The sequence below is a fragment of the Salvelinus fontinalis genome, chromosome 17 (assembly GCF_029448725.1).
Source record: "Salvelinus fontinalis isolate EN_2023a chromosome 17, ASM2944872v1, whole genome shotgun sequence".
In the NCBI taxonomy this organism is placed as follows: Eukaryota; Metazoa; Chordata; class Actinopteri; order Salmoniformes; family Salmonidae; genus Salvelinus; species Salvelinus fontinalis.
This window is the reverse complement of record NC_074681.1, coordinates 3,053,088-3,071,850: the sequence shown is the minus strand read 5'-3', so window position 1 is coordinate 3,071,850 and position 18,763 is coordinate 3,053,088. Positions and strand designations below refer to the sequence as shown.

The 18,763-nt window shown below is 46.0% G+C and overlaps 2 protein-coding genes across 4 annotated transcripts in view; both read right to left on the bottom strand.

Annotated features, from left to right (window-relative positions):
- Positions 1-8,445: 8,445 nt before the first annotated feature.
- Positions 8,446-11,331, bottom strand: LOC129813575 (nicotinamide riboside kinase 2-like). Of its 2 annotated transcripts, XM_055865894.1 has the most exons (7): positions 11,241-11,331; positions 10,941-11,031; positions 9,909-9,957; positions 9,467-9,641; positions 9,091-9,269; positions 8,869-8,954; positions 8,446-8,771 (listed from the first exon to the last, which is right to left on the bottom strand). In XM_055865894.1, exons 1-6 carry the CDS (start codon positions 11,264-11,266, stop codon positions 8,869-8,871), a joined length of 606 nt encoding a protein of 201 aa, XP_055721869.1. In that variant the 5' UTR covers positions 11,267-11,331; the 3' UTR covers positions 8,446-8,771. The 2 variants fall into 2 exon arrangements, with proteins under 2 accessions (XP_055721869.1, XP_055721870.1); XM_055865895.1 differs by lacking the exons at positions 9,909-9,957; positions 11,241-11,331 and having other exon boundaries at positions 10,941-11,028.
- Positions 11,332-11,521: 190 nt separating this feature from the next.
- Positions 11,522-18,763, bottom strand: part of LOC129813574 (caytaxin-like) — a 45,180-nt gene continuing 37,938 nt past the window's right edge. For both annotated transcript variants that reach the window (XM_055865889.1, XM_055865892.1), the window contains one exon: positions 11,522-11,750. In XM_055865889.1, coding sequence (XP_055721864.1) covers positions 11,618-11,750 — 133 coding nt within the window. In that variant the 3' untranslated portion in view covers positions 11,522-11,617. The remainder of the gene's footprint in view (positions 11,751-18,763) is intronic.

Genomic DNA, 18,763 nt, shown 5'->3' with positions numbered 1-18,763 from the left:
CTCCAAATAGGGCAAAAGCTCAACGACTGTCTCTGTCTGTCTGGTGGCTATGATTAGTCAGGAACCCGATACCTGATGGGACGTTCTAGAATAGAGCAAGGGAACGCCCCGCGCACGGAGCCAGTATAAGACCGGCGACGCCTTGCAACGGGTTTGGCACAGATTTCCCCTCTCGAGCAGGACAGATACAAAGTATAGACAGTAAGTATATATGCTATATTGAGTCTTTACTTGTGTGTCTGAAGTGAACAAAAAAATAGTGAACAAAAAAAAGTATTAAACAAAAGAAAGTAAACAAATCACAACAAACTGTTGCCACAAAGGTTGAACAATAGCCTATCTGTTTTAAATTAAATAGTGTTTTTTGGGGTGGAAAATAAAATGATTTGAAATATTTTTTTGTTGGTGCTCTTCGGGTTGCTTTCATATTAAAACACCTGTTAGTTAGACTTCCCCTTGTGATGCCGGCCGAATAAAAACTAATTGTTGTACGCTTTGAATATATCTCATTCCATAAATCTAGGTATCCCAGGGCTCCTCAGAATCTTTGATTCTTGTGCGATTAAACGAAGATGAAGGTCTATAATGGTTATACCACAAGAAACCCACGAAGGAATACACCTGTTTTCCTTCCCGTTACTGTGACACCAGAAGCCATATCATGCGGAGTATACATCTAATTGATAAACCCGGAGGGTATGACGGGTCACCATAACATTACTACAGATCACATCACGGGGAGACAAAACTTCAAGGTGAGACAAAACAACAAAAGACTGATATATTCCTTGAGAAAGATCGTATACTGTAGCCTACATACGTCATGTTTTCGGTCAATGCTCCCATGGTCTATTATTGCAAGTTCTGTCTTCGAGTGTTTTTCCATTTTGTCATGAGCTGTAAGCACGCTCATATTCATGTTGTAGGGGTTTATGTAGGCTGATGAAGAGGTGTCTGCAGGTGAACTTATATTCTTCAGATTCCAAAGTGAAAGAACGACCTTTGAGGAATAGGCTATATGTAATATACTAGCCGTTGTCTATTCAGATAAAAATGTATACTTGTAACCCTCGGATGGCTTCTCCTTAGTGAATGACCAGACGCGCATGTTTGACGATTTTTATTCAGGCCAAAAAGTATCTATTTTGATTTTGAAAATATATATATATACTGATACTACCACTGCCCCTATCTAAAATTGACATTGCAAGTGGACAGTTTTCAGCTCACACTGATGGCATTTGAAAGTCAACACTAACGTTGACAGCGACATGACAGGTTTTCAGTAAGACACGTAGGCCTATCACTTCTATATTAGGCTACATACCAAGGTCAGTGGGACGATTTGGATTCATTTGGTCTCACGGTTTCATCTGGCAATAGGGTGTACCTTTAATTGACTCAGAAGGTGACCAGACCAGTGGAGGCTGCTGAGGGGACAACGGGTCATAATCATGGCTGGAATAGCATCAAACAACCTTGTCATTCCACCAATTCCGCTCCAGCCATTACCACGAGCCCGTCCTCCACAATTAAGGCGCCAGCAACCTCGCGTTGACCAGACGTCATCAAATGATATTCCAGTCAATGAACTATACCTCTAGTTGTAACTAATATGTTGCTTTGTCAGGGGGGGTGTTTTATGATGGCGTGTCCTTGCTTTGATAACCTACATGTGGCAACTAATCCTCGTGATACTCTGTGGTGACACAGATAGTGTGCTGGCTATTATTGTTCATATAAACACTTAGGCCTATATATCGCCTTTTAAGTCTCACATGAATTATTAACGTTGATGTATAGTTTTTACAGTAATTAATAACACATTCGTATATAGTTAATAATGGATCTACTGAAATTGCCTTTCAAGCACTGTAGTAGGCCTGGTTGTAGTTGATTATAGTAGCCATGCACGTTTCTATGTGTCTTTAATCATTCCATAATACAGCACCAATACTATGATGACAAGTACCAAGACTATGCTCAATTACAGGTTGTTTTATTTGCTTCGGTGCAATTTTCCCAGGTATGTTGTACATTTTCACAACTTGGTACAAAACTCAAAGCAGATCATCAAAAGGACAGTTTGAAAACTCTAAGCACATTTTCAATTGACTAAATACAACATACAAAATCATACAGTCACTTTTTCACCGAACGGGGACAACAACAGTCAACAAATTTTGGTATGTGACCTCAGTGGGAATCAAACCCACAACTCTAGTGTTTGCTAGTGCCATGCTCTAATGAACTGGTCCACGTACAGGACCACTACAATACATAAGTACAATACAACACTGTAAAATACAATACACAATGACTGTACAGGTGGAAGATGTTCTGATTACCATCCCCATGGGTGTACCAAACTCCTTCAGGGCATGGATGAGGCATGCAATGAACTCAATCTAGACCTATGTCAGGCTGTCAGACCTATGTCAGGCTGTCAGACCTATGTCAGGCTGTCAGACCTATGTCAGGCTGGAATTCCACACATTCCAAAAGGTTTTCCCCAGGTGCATGACAGTTGGTATATTTACTGTGATTTGGATGAGAACCTATGGCCAAATGCTCAAGACAGGCTTGATGTAAACTGGTGCCAGATAGACATTATGTTGCTTTCGTCGCTTTCATTTGATTAGATTGTGAAAGATGTCTTCAGTGATCACACCTTTGATAGAAATGATGGACATTTGACATCCAGTCAATTTTAGCAAGTAAAATATCTATATATATATAAAATAAAAAAAAACTAGAGTCGATGTCCGCGCCCCCGTGGAAATCTACTTAGCATAATACAAAACAAGTGAGAGTGGTGTTTGTCAGACCATGAGACATCTCGAAAATCGGTCAAAATTGCCTGTAGAGTCTGAACGGTTTGGCCTACAAACTATTATGACCCCTCTATGGAAAGATGAGACTCTCATGAACAGGACGGTGTTTTCCGTTTTGCTCTACGACCCCCACAAGCGTCTTGGGACTCGTCTGAAGTTCTGTACAGCCAATATGCCAACTTCTGTGTGTAGCGTCCAAACAGTTACACACTAATATGACCTCTCTGTGTAAAGGTGACATTCTCACAAACTAGTACATGTAATTTTGCTCTAGGACGCCCACAGGCCTCATAAGACTCGTTTTAAGGTGCCAGTTTAAAAAACTGACAGGAAGTACAATATATATGGAGAGTGTTTAATGGCAAAAATAAGGGGTTAAAGACATGTACAATTTTTTTTTATATATGTATGTTTCCAGATTTTTTTATATATCTCAGATATAGGACAGACACTTCAGAACAAACTTCCTTTAGATTTTTTGGGGGACTGTCTTTTGTTCCATGTAGTGAATCTGTTATTCAATGCGTTTGCATGGGCTAATAGCAGAAAGGCCAAACATATTTTTAAAATCAAATTATTTGTATTTTTTTTTTGATACTTCAAGGGGTCTTGGAATTCAAAATCAAATAGCTAAATGGTCCTTGGTATGACTTTCTTAAAACAATTCCATATAGCTTAGTAGAATGGGTTTGTAGGTTTGTGTTTCAGTGTGTGTGTGTGTGTGTGTGTGTGTGTGTGTGTGTATGTGTGTGTGTGTGTGTGTGTGTGTGTGTGTGTGTGTGTGTGTGTGTGTGTGTGTGTGTATGTGTATGTGTGAGAACAGGTTGCACAGTGACTTACTCCTTTTACCTTAGTGAAGTTGATCCCTTTGGAGGCCATCAATTTAACTGTCAAAAGCCAGACAGGGTTTCTGCCAAAGTTGGCCACATATCCCCATGCATGCCCATGATCAGGTTCTATGGAAAGGGCCAACTCATAACTAATGTCCTTTGCCCTTTCCAGCCTTGATTATCTAACAGCACATTGATAAATAAACCTGATCACTTTTCATAAAACAGATCTGGGTATGTCCTAAGTCAGGGGTCTCCAACCTTTTCTAGCATAAGACCTACTTTTAAATTATGAAACATTGTGAGCTACTGCAAATTTTTCCTATCTTGGTTTTATTCGGTTCTGGTCTGGGATTTAAAAAAAGTTTTTCATTCACAAAATTATAATTATTCATAAAGAAACAATTCAATTCGATGCTATAAGTCAGTGTCAATGCTTAAATCACATCAGAATAACATTTTTTAGGGTAAAAAAAACGGCAATGTGGATTCTTTTGGGATAGTAGCTCGGAGCTTGAGGTGTCTGAAACCTGTGAGATTAGTTCATGATAGTTTGCGGTGTAACACATAAAAAATACATGTACTTTCATAATTGTTTGGCGAGCTACTCGTAGTTGGCATGCGAGCTACTCGTAGTTGGCCTGCGAGCTACTGGTAGTTGGCCTGCGAGCTACTGGTAGTTGGCCTGCGAGCTACTGGTAGTTGGCCTGCGAGCTACTCGTAGTTGGCCTGCGAGCTACTGGTAGATGGCCTGCGAGCTACTTGTAGTTGGCCTGCGAGCTACTGGTAGTTGGCCTGCGAGCTACTGGTAGTTGGCCTGCGAGCTACTCGTAGTTGGCCTGCGAGCTACTGGTAGTTGGCATGCGAGCTACTCGTAGTTGGCCTGCGAGCTACTGGTAGTTGGCCTGTGAGCTACTGGTAGTTGGCCTGCGAGCTACTGGTAGTTGGCCTGCGAGCTACTGGTAGTTGGCCTGCGAGCTACTGGTAGTTGGCCTGCGAGCTACTCGTAGTTGGCCTGCGAGCTACTGGTAGTTGGCCTGCGAGCTACTGGTAGTTGGCCTGCGAGCTACTGGTAGGCGGCTTGCGAGCTACTGGTAGGCGGCTTGCGAGCTACTCGTAGTTGGCCTGCGAGCTACTCGTAGTTGGCCTGCGAGCTACTCGTAGTTGGCCTGCGAGCTACTGGTAGTTGGCCTGCGAGCTACTTGTAGTTGGCCTGCGAGCTACTGGTAGTTGGCCTGCGAGCTACTGGTAGTTGGCCTGCGAGCTACTGGTAGTTGGCCTGCGAGCTACTGGTAGTTGGCCTGCGAGCTACTCGTAGTTGGCCTGCGAGCTACTCGTAGTTGGCCTGCGAGCTACTGGTAGTTGGCCTGCGAGCTACTGGTAGTTGGCCTGCGAGCTGCTGGTAGTTGGCCTGCGAGCTACTGGTAGTTGGCCTGCGAGCTACTCGTAGTTGGCATGCGAGCTACTGGTAGTTGGCCTGCGAGCTACTGGTAGTTGGCCTGCGAGCTACAGGTAGTTGGCCTGTGAGTTACTGGTAGTTGGCCTGCGAGCTACTGGTAGGCGGCTTGCGAGCTACTCGTAGTTGACCTGCGAGCTACTTGTAGTTGGCCTGCGAGCTACTCGTAGTTGGCCTGCGAGCTACTGGTAGTTGGCCTGCGAGCTACTGGTAGTTGGCCTGCGAGCTACTGGTAGTTGGCCTCTACTGGTAGTTGGCCTGCGAGCTACTGGTTGCTAGCGATTGGAGACCACTGGCCTAAGGTCACAAAATGTTGCCACAATTTTGGGATATCTAACTTTGTCCCCAGGCGACTGTGCATAGGAGGGAGTGTCTGGTGAATGACATTTGGGTTCATCATGTTATGCTTGTCAAAAGTATTCCATGTATTTCAATTCAATCAAAGTTCATATGTATTTATAAAGCCCTTTTTACATCAGCAGTTGTCACAAATTGCTTTAAAGTAACCCAGCCTAGACACAAAACAGCAGTAGCACCATCAAAAATGCTCACATGTCTTTGGAGTTGGTAGTTGGGTAGTAGGGTAGTGGGGTAGTAGGGTCGTAGGGTAGTGGGGTAGTAGGGCAGTTGGGTAGTTGGGTAGTAGGGTAGTTGGGTAGGAGGGTAGCTGGGAGGTTGGGTAGCTGGGTAGCTGGGTAGCAGGGAAGAAGGGTAGCTGGGTAGATGGGTAGTAGGGTAGCAGGGTAGCTGGGTAGATTGGTAGTAGGGTAGCTGGGTAGCTTGGTAGTAGGGTAGTTGGGTAGGAGGGTAGCTGGGTAGTAGGGTAGCTGGGTAGCTGGGTAGATGGGTAGTTGGGTAGCAGGGTAGTTGGGTAGTAGGGTATCAGGATAGCTGGGTAGTTGGGTAGCAGGGTAGCTGTGTAGCAGGGTAGCTGGGTAGATGGGTAGTTGGGTAGCAGGGTAGTTGGGTAGTAGGGTAGTAGGGTAGCAGGGTAGCTGGGTAGCTTGGTAGTAGGGTAGCAGGGTAGCTGGGTATATGGGTAGTTGGGTAGTTTGGTATTAGGGTAGCAGGGTAGTTGGGTAGTTGGGTGGTAGTCTAGTAGGATAGTTGGGTAGTAGGGTAGTAGGGTCGTAGGGGACTGACTCACTTGGGGGGGAAAGCGTGTGACAGCCTTACAGGCCGGCTCCCCTCCTTCCAACCCAAATATGGCTTTACTCTTTGGTTATGTTCCGGTTACCATGGAGCCGCCGTGTGACGTGGGAGCACATGGATCGCATGCCTCTCTGGTTCTCACCTTTCCCCTGTTGCCTCCGCCTCCGTCCGCCTGGAGAGCCTGATTGGCTGGTGCAGGAGATAGGGCCGTGAAACTGGCAGGAGGGCACGTAGAGATCATAACCACTCCCCCCGGAATCTCTCTGTACAAGGCCTAATAATACTCCCCTGACACCCAAAGCATCTGGCCTAAATATAACACACACACACACACACACACACACACACACACACACACACACACACACACACACACACACACACACACACACACACACACACACACACACACACACACACACACACACACACACACACACACACACACACACACACACACACACACACACACACACCAGCAAGCTGCCACCAGCAACCCTCAGCTTGTCCTCGCCAGGCACCCAAAAAATTCCCAGTTATGCGTCACAAGACAAAAGGCCCAGCTCCCCGCACCCGCTGGTCACCACCCCGCCCCAGCTGGTCACCACCCCGCCCCAGCTGGTCACCACCCCCACCCGCTGGTCACCACCCCGCCCCCGCTGGTCACCACCCCGCCCCAGCTGGTCACCACCCCGCCCCAGCTGGTCACCACCCCACCCCAGCTGGTCACCACCCACGCCCCAGCTGGTCACCACCCCGCCCCCGCTGGTCACCACCCCGCCCCCGCTGGTCACCACCCCGCCCCAGCTGGTCACCACCCCGCCCCAGCTGGTCACCACCCCGCCCCAGCTGGTCACCACCCCGCCCCCGCTGGTCACCACCCCGCCCCCGCTGGTCACCACCCCGCCCCCGCTGGTCACCACCCCGCCCCAGCTGGTCACCACCCCGCCCCAGCTGGTCACCACCCCGCCCCAGCTGGTCACCACCCCGCCCCAGCTGGTCACCACCCCGCCCCAGCTGGTCACCACCCCGCCCCCGCTGGAAGACTGCTGGGTTGGCTGTTCACACCGTATTGTAGTTATTGAAATCCCAGGTCATGGTTGACAAGCTATAAGGATGAAATTACACTGTCATTACCAGTATCATGGATAACAACATAAGCCCACTTTCTTGGTAGTTGAGGTCCTATTGTAAATAGATTAGATATCATTGACCAGCCGATGTCCATCAGACAATAATTTATCTGATGCTTTTATCCCAAGCGACTTGCACTGAACACATATTCAGTAGGAATCAAACCCGGAACCCCGGGTACAAGAACTGCAACCAAATGAGCTAACAGAACCCCCGACATGGGTGTTTGGTGTGTTGCTACATGCAAGGTCATTTATGAGGAAATAAACTGCAGATGGCAGATGTGATGGGCTTCGAATGATTAAATACAAATATAACCAATGGTTTGTTTTGACTGACTCCCCTCATTAATGGGATGGAGCACTGTTGTTAAATGCTAAACACAATTAAATATGCGTTGTGCGAAAGAATAACCTTTTAAAAATGTCTTGGGAGGGAACAATTTACAGTGGCTTCAACTCAACTTCAAAAGAGCTGTTAACTATTCCCACGGAATGGGAAACCTCGCATCATCACTGAGAAGCCTTTTCCACTACTGAATATGTCCCAGATATCTCTGCATGTACATGGCCGTTTACGTAGGTAGGCACAGTGTCAGTATCAAGTAGTTACTACTGCATCACAGTAGGGCTAGTTTTGTTGTTGTTTTTGTTGTTTGTGGAGAGTTTTTGGTTCAATGTTCAAAATTCATCAGGAATAAATTCTGTTCTGGTTTCTTTCCCTTTCCTGAATGTTAAAGCTTCGACAGTTCAGGGTGGTATCAGAGCAGCTGATGTAAAATGATGTAAAAACCCCCACAAAAAACAGAGACTAAGCATTTGTGTTGATCTTGAATCTGTCTTCAGTGTACACAATGATATGGATGAAGATGTCACAGCTGTATATGTTTCTGTATGTATAATATAATAGTTTTCTAAATGCTCTCACTGTAATATAGCTGCGTTTACTGGATGCTAGTCTTGTGTTGCCACATTTCCCCGTTTAGAAAGCTGTAAATTGAAAGTTCATTGGATTGAGAATAACCACAGAACACAGTAGATGGATTCATAGGTCTCTTTATGTTGTAGACACAATCTTTCCTCTCAGTGTGGGATGATATTTTGTTAACCATGAAAACACAGGAAGCACATAGACCTGTTATTCATATGTTTCAACACTGGGCAGTCCAGTTGGTAAATCATCTTAGAAAAGGTTACATTTGATTATACAAAATACAATGCTTCTGCCGTTCAGTTTTTAAAAAATAAGTTAGGCCTTAAACTATTTACATATCAATATTAATTTCAGGCAGTAGTATGGTACTGATGTTGCACTTCCCACAATATTATTATTTACAAGTTTATACACAAGTCTTCGGACTCCCTGCTGTGGAAGAGAGAGATATAACAATTATTAGCATGCAATACATTAATGCCGATTTATATGTGTACACGTAAGTGATCCAATATATGTATTTATTTACCTATAAGTTGTTGAGCAGGGTGTTTTGTATGTTTTCATACACTTGGCTGTAGATCTCCTCTTTAGGTTTCAAGCCATCAAGGTACTCTGAGGGGCAAAATGCCTCAAATTTAGTCTTTATAAACCATAGTAAAAATAGTGGAAAAGTTAAATACACACATATATTATAATAATTGATCCTAATAAACATGATATGAACTCTGCAGTAGTGTCCAGTACATACCTATACCATGGTAGTTGTCTTCCATCTCTTTCCTGTGTTTCAGGTACATGGGCCAGACATGGCCTTCAAACAGACCAGGGGGGTCAGGGACTGTGTAGTTCCTTGTACTTCTCCTCCTCTTGCACTCCTCCTTTGGAATGGCAATGTAGTAACTTTTGTCATAGACATCAACAATAGGCCTGCAGGAAACAAAACAAACAGTGGTAAGAACAAGCCGCGAGTTCCAAGAAAAACTCTAGTTAACTTGAATTGATAAAGTCAATAGTAGTGTATAGTAAGATACGATTGAACGTTATTGTCCTTGAAGGGAAGAGAGAGAGAGTCTAACTACGTTGTCGCTAACATGTCAATGTAAATGTTGTAGGAAACAACATACTTGTAGTTATAGAGCAGAAACCCTTCCACGATGAGGATGTGGATACCGTTATCAGGGTCTGAGTCTTCTGCTTCAGGTGTGACGCAGACGCCGTGGGAGCGGGCGAACTTGACTGGGTTCTCTTGCCACCCCTCCACAGTGTTAACCATGGCCTCCATATCCAGGGATGTGATCACTAGAGAACAGGGAATAGACAGAACAATACGCTTCACCACCAGGGAACTAAAACAGCACAGCAGCCAATGTGCTTCAAAACACAACAGTAAGCTCTAGTAACTGGCGTAGCATTCACAGAATTTTTGTAAAAATGTATTTTAAAATTGCAGGTAAATTGTTGTCTATTACAAAAGTATCAGAGGAACTTTTGAAGATGTCAATTAAAGGGAAAGAGTACATTACTCGTAGTGTTTGTTTTCATTCCTACAGCGAATCCAACTCTTACCATCCCACTGCCTAAAGCCGTCCTCCCCGACTTCTATCTGATCGGGTTTCTGAAATAACAGTCACCAAGAAAACATTGCTGCAACCTCAAGGTGATGATGACAGAGTAGTAACCAGTCAGTGCTGATCACACCTGGACATGAGCTAAGCTAACGACACCATCGTCTCCACTAAGGCAAACAGCTAAAGGCTAACCTGCACCCTCAGTGTACCGTAAATAATGCCTTATAAGGGCCAGCGATGGGATCAGGAAGTCAATTGAAATTCCAATTCCAATTCTACATTCCAAATTCCAACTTCAATTCCTGAATTGACTGAATTGAAATAGATTTGACCCCAACCATGCTGCTGGCACATGACCTAACTGCTCAACATGTGGGCAGGGCACTGTAATCGTACTGGAGAGGGTACACGGTGTCAGCCGTTGACAGTCAGTGATATTCATCCACTGACCTTTAAATAAAAATAAACCCTTTTTTAAATGATCCTTAGTTGGCAATAAGTTGTTGACATTGACAACACAGACTATACAGATCATTATGGGGTGAATCAAAATGTTCAAAGTCAAATGAACGTTAATAACTGTCATGCAGTAAAACGATTGTTGCATTACATGAAATGTGAATGCAATGTTTGAACTTCAAATGATGTAAACATTTAAACATTTTCATTGGTTCTTCAGGAGACAATGTTAAGCACATTATGTCTGCAGGTGGAATACGGTAGCTCTGTCTGGTCATCCTTTACTGACTTTATATCTGCAGGTGGAATGCGGTAGCTCTGTCTGGTCATCCTTTACTGACTTTCCACCAGTAGGTGGCGATATTAAGTGTTCAAGGCCAATTTTTCTTTATTTGTAACTCCAATTAAATAGACTACTGTAGGCTATACAATCTGTTCGTTTTTTGATCATAAAAAAACGGATAATAAAATAAGTAAACACGATGTTATGACTTTAAAATCATGATATGGATGAAATCAGAGTGGTCAAGCTTTCTGGGCTGAGAGACATAACCGTGTTGAAGCGTCTTACCTTAAAAAAGTCATCCTGATGTATCACACAACAGTTGGGCAAAGCCTGGATCAATGTATTGGTTAGAGTGGTTTTCCCACCGTTGGTCACGCTAGACAGAATAATGAAAAAACACAATGAACATCATTTTCTATAAATTATCTCCGGTCCACTTAATCTTGTGTGGACCATTAATTTCGGCTACAGAAATACGTTTGGTATTATCAATATTAGAAACGTTGAATTATGTTCTTACCGTCATAACAAATAGTAAAATAGTAAACTTGTTTTCAATATTAATATTCATTAGATATGACTTACCCGCCAATTCCTATAATGAATTTCATGATGATATCTTGATCTTGGTCCGTAGCAGTAACTACTCTACGTCGGTGTTAGACGAAGGAAAGGAACCCCTATATAAAAAAAATAACTTTCAAAAGAAAAGTCCTTTAAACTTTCTTTTCTTTCTCTTATAGCTAGAATGTTCCCTTTACTACTTCATTGATAGAGTATCTCTGCCTAGCATATAAAGGATTCACCACAGCGTCACTATTTATGTCACACCTCGTGGCTCAACTCTGTCCAATCAGTCCATTTTACTGTAGCCAATTAGCTTCTACTGTACTCCAGAACTATGTCCAATTGGAGTGCGGTGCTACTGTGCTAGATTTGCATAGCTCCGATTTTTCCACCTGTCACTGGAACTCAGTCAGCATAGCGGTCACACACACGCACACACACGCCGTCTGAAAACCCAGACCACCCCTTGCATAGCTTGTCAAACCTTTACCAGTTGATACTGGAGCTCTGTCAGGCATCATTGGCTTCCTAGAAGACAACAGAATAAATAGCTTGACTCTAAGCTGTGAATCACAATGATAATTCTCTCCAGGCAAGTCCCCATGCTTTAACTGATGATAGGGAAAAGAACCAGATTATGGAGATTAGATATGCATACATCATATAAACTCAGCAAAAAAAGAAACGTCCTCTCACTGTCAACTGCATTTATTTTAAGCACACTTAACATTTGTAAATATTTGTATGACGATAACAAGATTCAACAACTGAGACATAAACTGAACAAGTTCCACAGACATGTGACTAACAGAAATGGAATAATGTGTCCCTGAACAAAGGGGGGGGGGTCAAAAGTAACAGTCAGTATCTGGTGTGGCCACCAGCTGCATTAAGTACTGCAGTGCGGAACCTCCTCATGTATTGCACCAGATTTGCCAGTTCTTGCTGTGAGATGTTACCCCACTCTACCACCAAGGCACCTGCAAGTTCCTGGACATTTCTGGGGGGAATGGCCCTAGCCCTCACCCTCCGATCCAACAGGTCCCAGACGTGCTCAATGGGATTGAGATCCGGGCTCTTTGCTGGCCATGGCAGAACACTGACATTCCTGTTTTGCAGGAAATCACTGGCTAGTGGCATTGTCATGCTGGAGGGTCATGTCAGGATGAGCCTGCAGGAAGGGTACCACATGAGGGAGGAGGATGTCTTCCCTGTAACGCACAGCGTTGAGATTGCCTGCAATGACAACAAGCTCAGTCCGATGATGCTGTGACACACCGCCCCAGACCATGACGGACCCTCCACCTCCAATCGATCCCGCTCCAGAGTACAGGCCTCGGTGTAACGCTCATTCCTTCGACGATAAAAGCGAAACCGACCATCACCCCTGGTGAGACAAAACCGCGACTCGTCAGTGAAGAGCACTTTTTGCCAGTCCTGTCTGCTGCAGCAACGGTGGGTTTGTGCCCATAGGCGACGTTGTTGCCGGTGATATCTGGTGAGGACCTGCCTTACAACAGGCCTACAAGCTCTCAGTCCAGCCTCTCTCAGCCTATTGCGGACAGTCTGAGCACTGATGGAGGGATTGTGCATTCCTGGTGTAACTCTGGCAGTTGTTGTTGCCATCCTGTACCTGTCCCGCAGGTGTGATGTTCAGATGTACCGATCCTGTGCAGGTGTTGTTACACGTGGTCTGCCACTGCGAGGACGATCAGCTGTCCGTCCTGTCTCCCTGTTGCGCTGTCAAGGCATCTCACAGTACAGACATTGCAATTTACTGCAGTCCTCATGCCTCCTTGCAGCATGTCTAAGGCACGTTCACGCAGATGTGCAGGGACCCTGGGCATCTTTCTTTTGGTGTTTTTCAGAGTAGAACGACCTCTTTAGTGTCCTAAGTTTTCATAACTGTGACCTTAATTGCCTACCGTCTGTAAGTTTATAGTGTCTTAACGACCGTTCCAAAGGTGCTTGTTCCTTAATTGTTTATGGTTCACTGAACAAGCATGGGAAACAGTGTTTAAACCCTTTACAATGAAGATCTGTTAAGTTATTTATATTTTTATGAATTATCTTTGAAAGACAGGGTCCTGAAAAAGGGACGTTTTTTTGTTGTTGCTGAGTTTAGATATTATGGAAGATAACAATATTGTAGTCATGATCAGATTTGCTATTGCTCAAGCTGGTCATAATATTATGGGAAATGTGACTGTGACATTAAGTAGGTTTTATTGAAAATAAAGTTATTCTATTCTATTCTACCTATCCTGAGATTTGTGGCTAGGTCTGTTATTGTTGTCATGAATATGTTATTCAATGTTCTTAAATGACAGAATACACAGCAATACACAGCCCTGTGCAAGTGAAAAAGCCCAATGTTGGTTTTGCTGTGTCCACTAGTCTTGCCTTGACCTCCAGTCACTATACAAAGAGCAGGAAATGTGTAGAAAAGGGTGTGGCTCTATGGCTAATCATTTACAGAAACAGAGATTGTTAGGTTACGGTTAGAGACCGGTATGGATGATTCACTCTCCTTCTCCAGGCTTGTATCTAATGGTCTGTAGTGCATCAGTGCAGTGTGTTTAATGAATCCATTTGGTTCACTAGACCTGGGTCTATGTGAGGCTATTTGATTTCTTTCAGATACTCTATGGTGAACTTAATTTAGCTTTCCCAGTGCAATGGCACATCCGATATGCAAGGCAAACTAAATCAACCCCACTTAAAGTAATGAAATAAACCAAATGAAAAACAATCATATTTTGACCACCGTGGCCTTTTGCACTGTAGGCTGGGAGGAGTAGTTGAGAGGGTAAATATGCCCATGATTCGACGGTGGGGAAAACCATTGGGACTATATTTAGGAGTAATATTAGGCCGGTATGGGCTGGTGGGTTCGGCAGGATCAGGCTCGGCACATACTTCTGATGTAACCAATGCTTGGTTGGAAGACGGTATAGTGGCATGGCCCTTGTCCATGTGACCATGTGGCCCCATGCCTCTTTGCTGCCGGTGTGTGTGTGTGTGTTTCTGTCTGCCTGCCTGCCTGTCTGCCTGTCTGTCTGTCTGTCTGTCTGTCTGTCTGTCTGTCTGTCTGCCTGCCTGTCTGCCTGTCTGCCTGTCTGTTTGGGGTCCCACTAGATAGGATGTCTTGTCTCACAAACTACATCTCTGTTTCTGAACTGTAAAACCCTTTGAACTTCAAAGCTTCTCAGTCATTTTGTTGTAGTAATACTATTACTAGGCCTGGCTCACGAGTTAACCATTTAAAAGGTTCATGAATTGTACATGCCTGGCACTTTGCCCGGGCGGAGTGGTGTAGCTTGTGCTTATTTTCTTTGGACAGGAGAGGGTGACCTGGATCAGAAGCTAAACCTTTTACTAGGACCCTCATCCCTGTGATTATTATTGTTAGGCATTAGAGAGCTGGACTTTGGATTGGAGCTATCGGATAACATGGAGGTGTCATGTTTAAGGTGTGATAACATGGAGGTCTCATGTTTAAGGTGTGATAACATGGAGGTCTCATGTTTAAGGTGTGATAACATGGAGGTGTCATGTTTAAGGTGTGATAACATGGAGGTCTCATGTTTAAGGTGTGATAACATGGAGGTGTCATGTTTAAGGTGTGATAACATGGACGTCTCATGTTTAAACTGTGATAACATGGAGGTCTCATGTTTAAGGTGTGATAACATGGAGGTGTCATGTTTAAGGTGTGATAACATGGACGTCTCATGTTTAAGGTGTGATAACATGGAGGTGTCATGTTTAAGGTGTGATAACATGGAGGTCTCATGTTTAAGGTGTGATAACATGGAGGTGTCATGTTTAAGGTGTGATAACATGGACGTCTCATGTTTAAGCTGTGATAACATGGAGGTCTCATGTTTAAGGTGTGATAACATGGAGGTCTCATGTTTAAGGTGTGATAACATGGAGGTGTCATGTTTAAGGTGTGATAACATGGACGTCTCATGTTTAAGGTGTGATAACATGGAGGTGTCATGTTTAAGGTGTGATAACATGGAGGTCTCATGTTTAAGGTGTGATAACATGGACGTCTCATGTTTAAGGTGTGATAACATGGAGGTCTCATGTTTAAGGTGTGATAACATGGAGGTCTCATGTTTAAGCTGTGATAACATGGAGGTCTCATGTTTAAGCTGTGTGTCACGTTCCTGACCTATTTCTGTTAGTTTGTTGTATGTGTTAGTTGGTCAGGACGTGAGTTTGGGTGGGCATTCTATGTTTTCTGTTTCTATGTTGGTTTATGGGTTGCCTGGTATGGCTCTTAATTAGAGGCAGGTGTTTGGCGTTCCTCTAATTAAGAGTCATATTTAGGTAGGTGTTTTCACAGTGTTCGTTGTGGGTGGTTGTCTCCTGTGTTTGTGTATGTCGTTGCGCCACACGGGACTGTTTTCGGTTTGTTTGTTTTTCGGTTTATGTAGTCTGTTCCTGTTTCATGCGTTCTTCGTTATATGTAAGTTCTTATGTTCAGGTGCGTCTACGTCGTTTGTTGTTTTGTTAGTGTATAATCGAGTTCGTGTTTTCTTTAATAAATATGTCTTCAAACTCCGCTGCATATTGGTTCAATCCCTGCTCCTCCTCTTCTGATGAAGAGGAAGAGGAAAGCCGTTACAGAACCACCCACCGATCCAGAACCAAGCGGCGCGAAGTCGAGCAGGATACTACACAGGAATCATGGACTTGGGAGGAAGTATTGGAAGGTAAAGGACACTGGGCTCACATTGGGGAATATCGCCGCTCTCGTGAGGAGATGGAGGCAGCGAGAGCCCAAGAGCGGTGGTATGAGGAGGCAGCAAGGAGACGTGGCTGGAAGTCCGAGAGGAGACCCCAAAAATTTCTTGGGGGGGGGGCTAAGAGGTAGTGGGCCAAGGGCAGGTAGGAGACCTGCGCCCACTTCCCAGGCTTACCGTGGAGAGCGGGAGTACGGGCAGGCGCCGTGTTACGCAGTAGAGCGCACGGTGTCTCCTGTACGAGTGCATAGCCCAGTGCAGGTTATTCCACCTCCCCGCACTGGTAGGGCTAGATTGGGCATTGAGCCAGGTGTCATGAGGCCGGCTCAACGTGTCTGGTCTCCAGTGCGTCTCCTCGGGCCGGCTTACATGGCACCAGCCTTACGCATGGTGTACCCGGTTCGCCTACATAGGCTGGTGCGGGTTATTCCACCTCCCCGCACTGGTCGGGCGACGGGGAGCATTCAACCAGGTAAGGTTGGGCAGGCTCAGTGCTCAAGGGAGCCAGTACGCCTTCGCGGTCCGGTATTTCCGGCACTACCTCCCCGCCCCAGCCCAGTAACCCCAGTGCCTACACTACGCACCAGGCTTCCAGTGCGTTTTCAGAGCCCTGTTCCTCCTCCACGCACTCTCCCTATGGTGCGTGTCTCCAGCCCAGTGCCTCCAGTTCCGGCACCGCGCACTAAGCCACCTGTGCGTCTCCTAAGTCCTGTGCTCACTGTTATTTCTCCCCGCACTCGTCCTGAGGTGCGTGCCCTCAGTCCGGTACCACGCACCAGGCATATAGTGCGCTTCGAGAGGTCAGTGTGTCCTGTCCCTGCTCCCCGCACTAGGCTTGAAGTGCGTGTCCTCAGTCAGGTGCCTCCAGTTCCGGCACCACGCACCAAGCCTACAGTGCGTCTCAGCCGGCCAGAATCTGCCGTCTGCCCAACGGCCCATGAACTGCCTGTCTGCCATGAGCCTGCAAAGCTGCCCGTCTGCCATGAGCCTACAGAGCCTTCCGCCAGACAGGAGCAGCCAGAGCCTTCCGCCAGACAGGAGCAGTCTGAGCCATCCGTCTCCGCAGCGTCATCTGAGCCATCTGTCTCCACAGCGCCATCTGAGCCATCCGTCTCCTCAGCGCCGTCTGAGCCATCCGTCTCCCCAGCGCCGACTGAGCCATCCGTCTCCCCAGCGCCGTCTGAGCCATCCGTCTGTCCCGAGCCATTAGAGCCGCCCGTCTGTTCCGAGCCGTCAGAGCCGATAGTCAGTCAGGAGCCGCTAGAGCCAGTCGTCAGTCAGGATCTGCCAGAGCCGCCAACCAGGCAGGATCTGCCAGAGCCGCCAACCAGACAGGATCTGCCAGAGCCGCCAACCAGACAGGATCTGCCAGAGCCGCCAACCAGACAGGATCCGCCAGAGCCGCCAACCAGACAGGATCCGCCAGAGCCGCCAACCAGACAGGATCTGCCAGAGCCGCCAACCAGACAGGATCTGCCAGAGCCGTCAGTGAGCCATGAGCGTCTAGAGCCGTCAGCCAGCCATGAGCGTCCAGAGCCGTCAGCGAGCCATGAGCGTCCAGAGCCGTCAGCGAGCCATGAGCGTCCAGAGCCGTCAGCGAGCCATGAGCGACCAGAGCCGTCAGCCAGCCATGAGCGTCGAGAACCGTCAGCCAACCATGAGCGTCCAGAGCCGTCAGCCAGTCTTGAGCTGTCCCTTAGCCCAGAGCGGCTATTTACCCAGAACTGCCCCTCAGTCCAGAGCTGTCTCTCTGTCCGGAGCTGCCTTTCAGTCCGGAGTTGCCCCTCTATCCTGAGCTACCTCTCTATTCTGAGCTACCTCTCTATCCTGATCTATCCCTCTGTCTTGAGCTATCCCTCTGTCCTGAGCTATCCCTCTGTCCCGGTGCTGCCCCTGTTGTCGATGTTACCAAAAGGATTTAGTGGGGGTAAGATGAGGGTGGACATTCATAGGGGGAAATGGAAGCTGGGATTGACTATGGTGGGGTGGGGACCTCGCCCGGAGCCTGAGCCACCACCGTGGTCAGATGCCCACCCAGACCCTCCCCTAGACTTTGTGCTGGTGCGCCCGGAGTTCGCACCTTATGGTGGGGGTTATGTCACGTTCCTGACCTATTTCTGTTAGTTTGTTGTATGTGTTAGTTGGTCAGGACGTGAGTTTGGGTGGGCATTCTATGTTTTCTGTTTCTATGTTGGTTTATGGGTTGCCTGGTATGGCTCTTAATTAGAGGCAGGTGTTTGGCGTTCCTCTAATTAAGAGTCATATTTAGGTAGGTGTTTTCACAGTGTTCGTTGTGGGTGGTTGTCTCCTGTGTTTGTGTATGTCGTTGCGCCACACGGGACTGTTTTCGGTTTGTTTGTTTTTCGGTTTATGTAGTCTGTTCCTGTTTCATGCGTTCTTCGTTATATGTAAGTTCTTATGTTCAGGTGCGTCTACGTCGTTTGTTGTTTTGTTAGTGTATAATCGAGTTCGTGTTTTCTTTAATAAATATGTCTTCAAACTCCGCTGCATATTGGTTCAATCCCTGCTCCTCCTCTTCTGATGAAGAGGAAGAGGAAAGCCGTTACACTGTGATAACATGGAGGTCTCATGTTTAAGGTGTGATAACATGGAGGTCTCATGTTTAAGGTGTGATAACATGGAGGTCTCATGTTTAAGCTGTGATAACATGGAGGTCTCATGTTTAAGGTGTGATAACATGGACGTCTCATGTTTAAGGTGTGATAACATGGAGGTCTCATGTTTAAGGTGTGATAACATGGACGTCTCATGTTTAAGGTGTGA

Excerpts from the sequence above, each read along its gene's own strand:
- LOC129813575 (XM_055865894.1), bottom strand. The coding sequence starts at position 11,266 with ATGAAATTCATTATAGGAATTGGCGG. Across the intron at positions 11,032-11,240 it reads TTCATTATAGGAATTGGCGG|CGTGACCAACGGTGGGAAAA; the intron begins GTAAGTCATATC and ends TATTCTGTCTAG. Across the intron at positions 9,270-9,466 it reads TTTCTGCTCTATAACTACAA|GCCTATTGTTGATGTCTATG; the intron begins GTATGTTGTTTC and ends TGTTTCCTGCAG.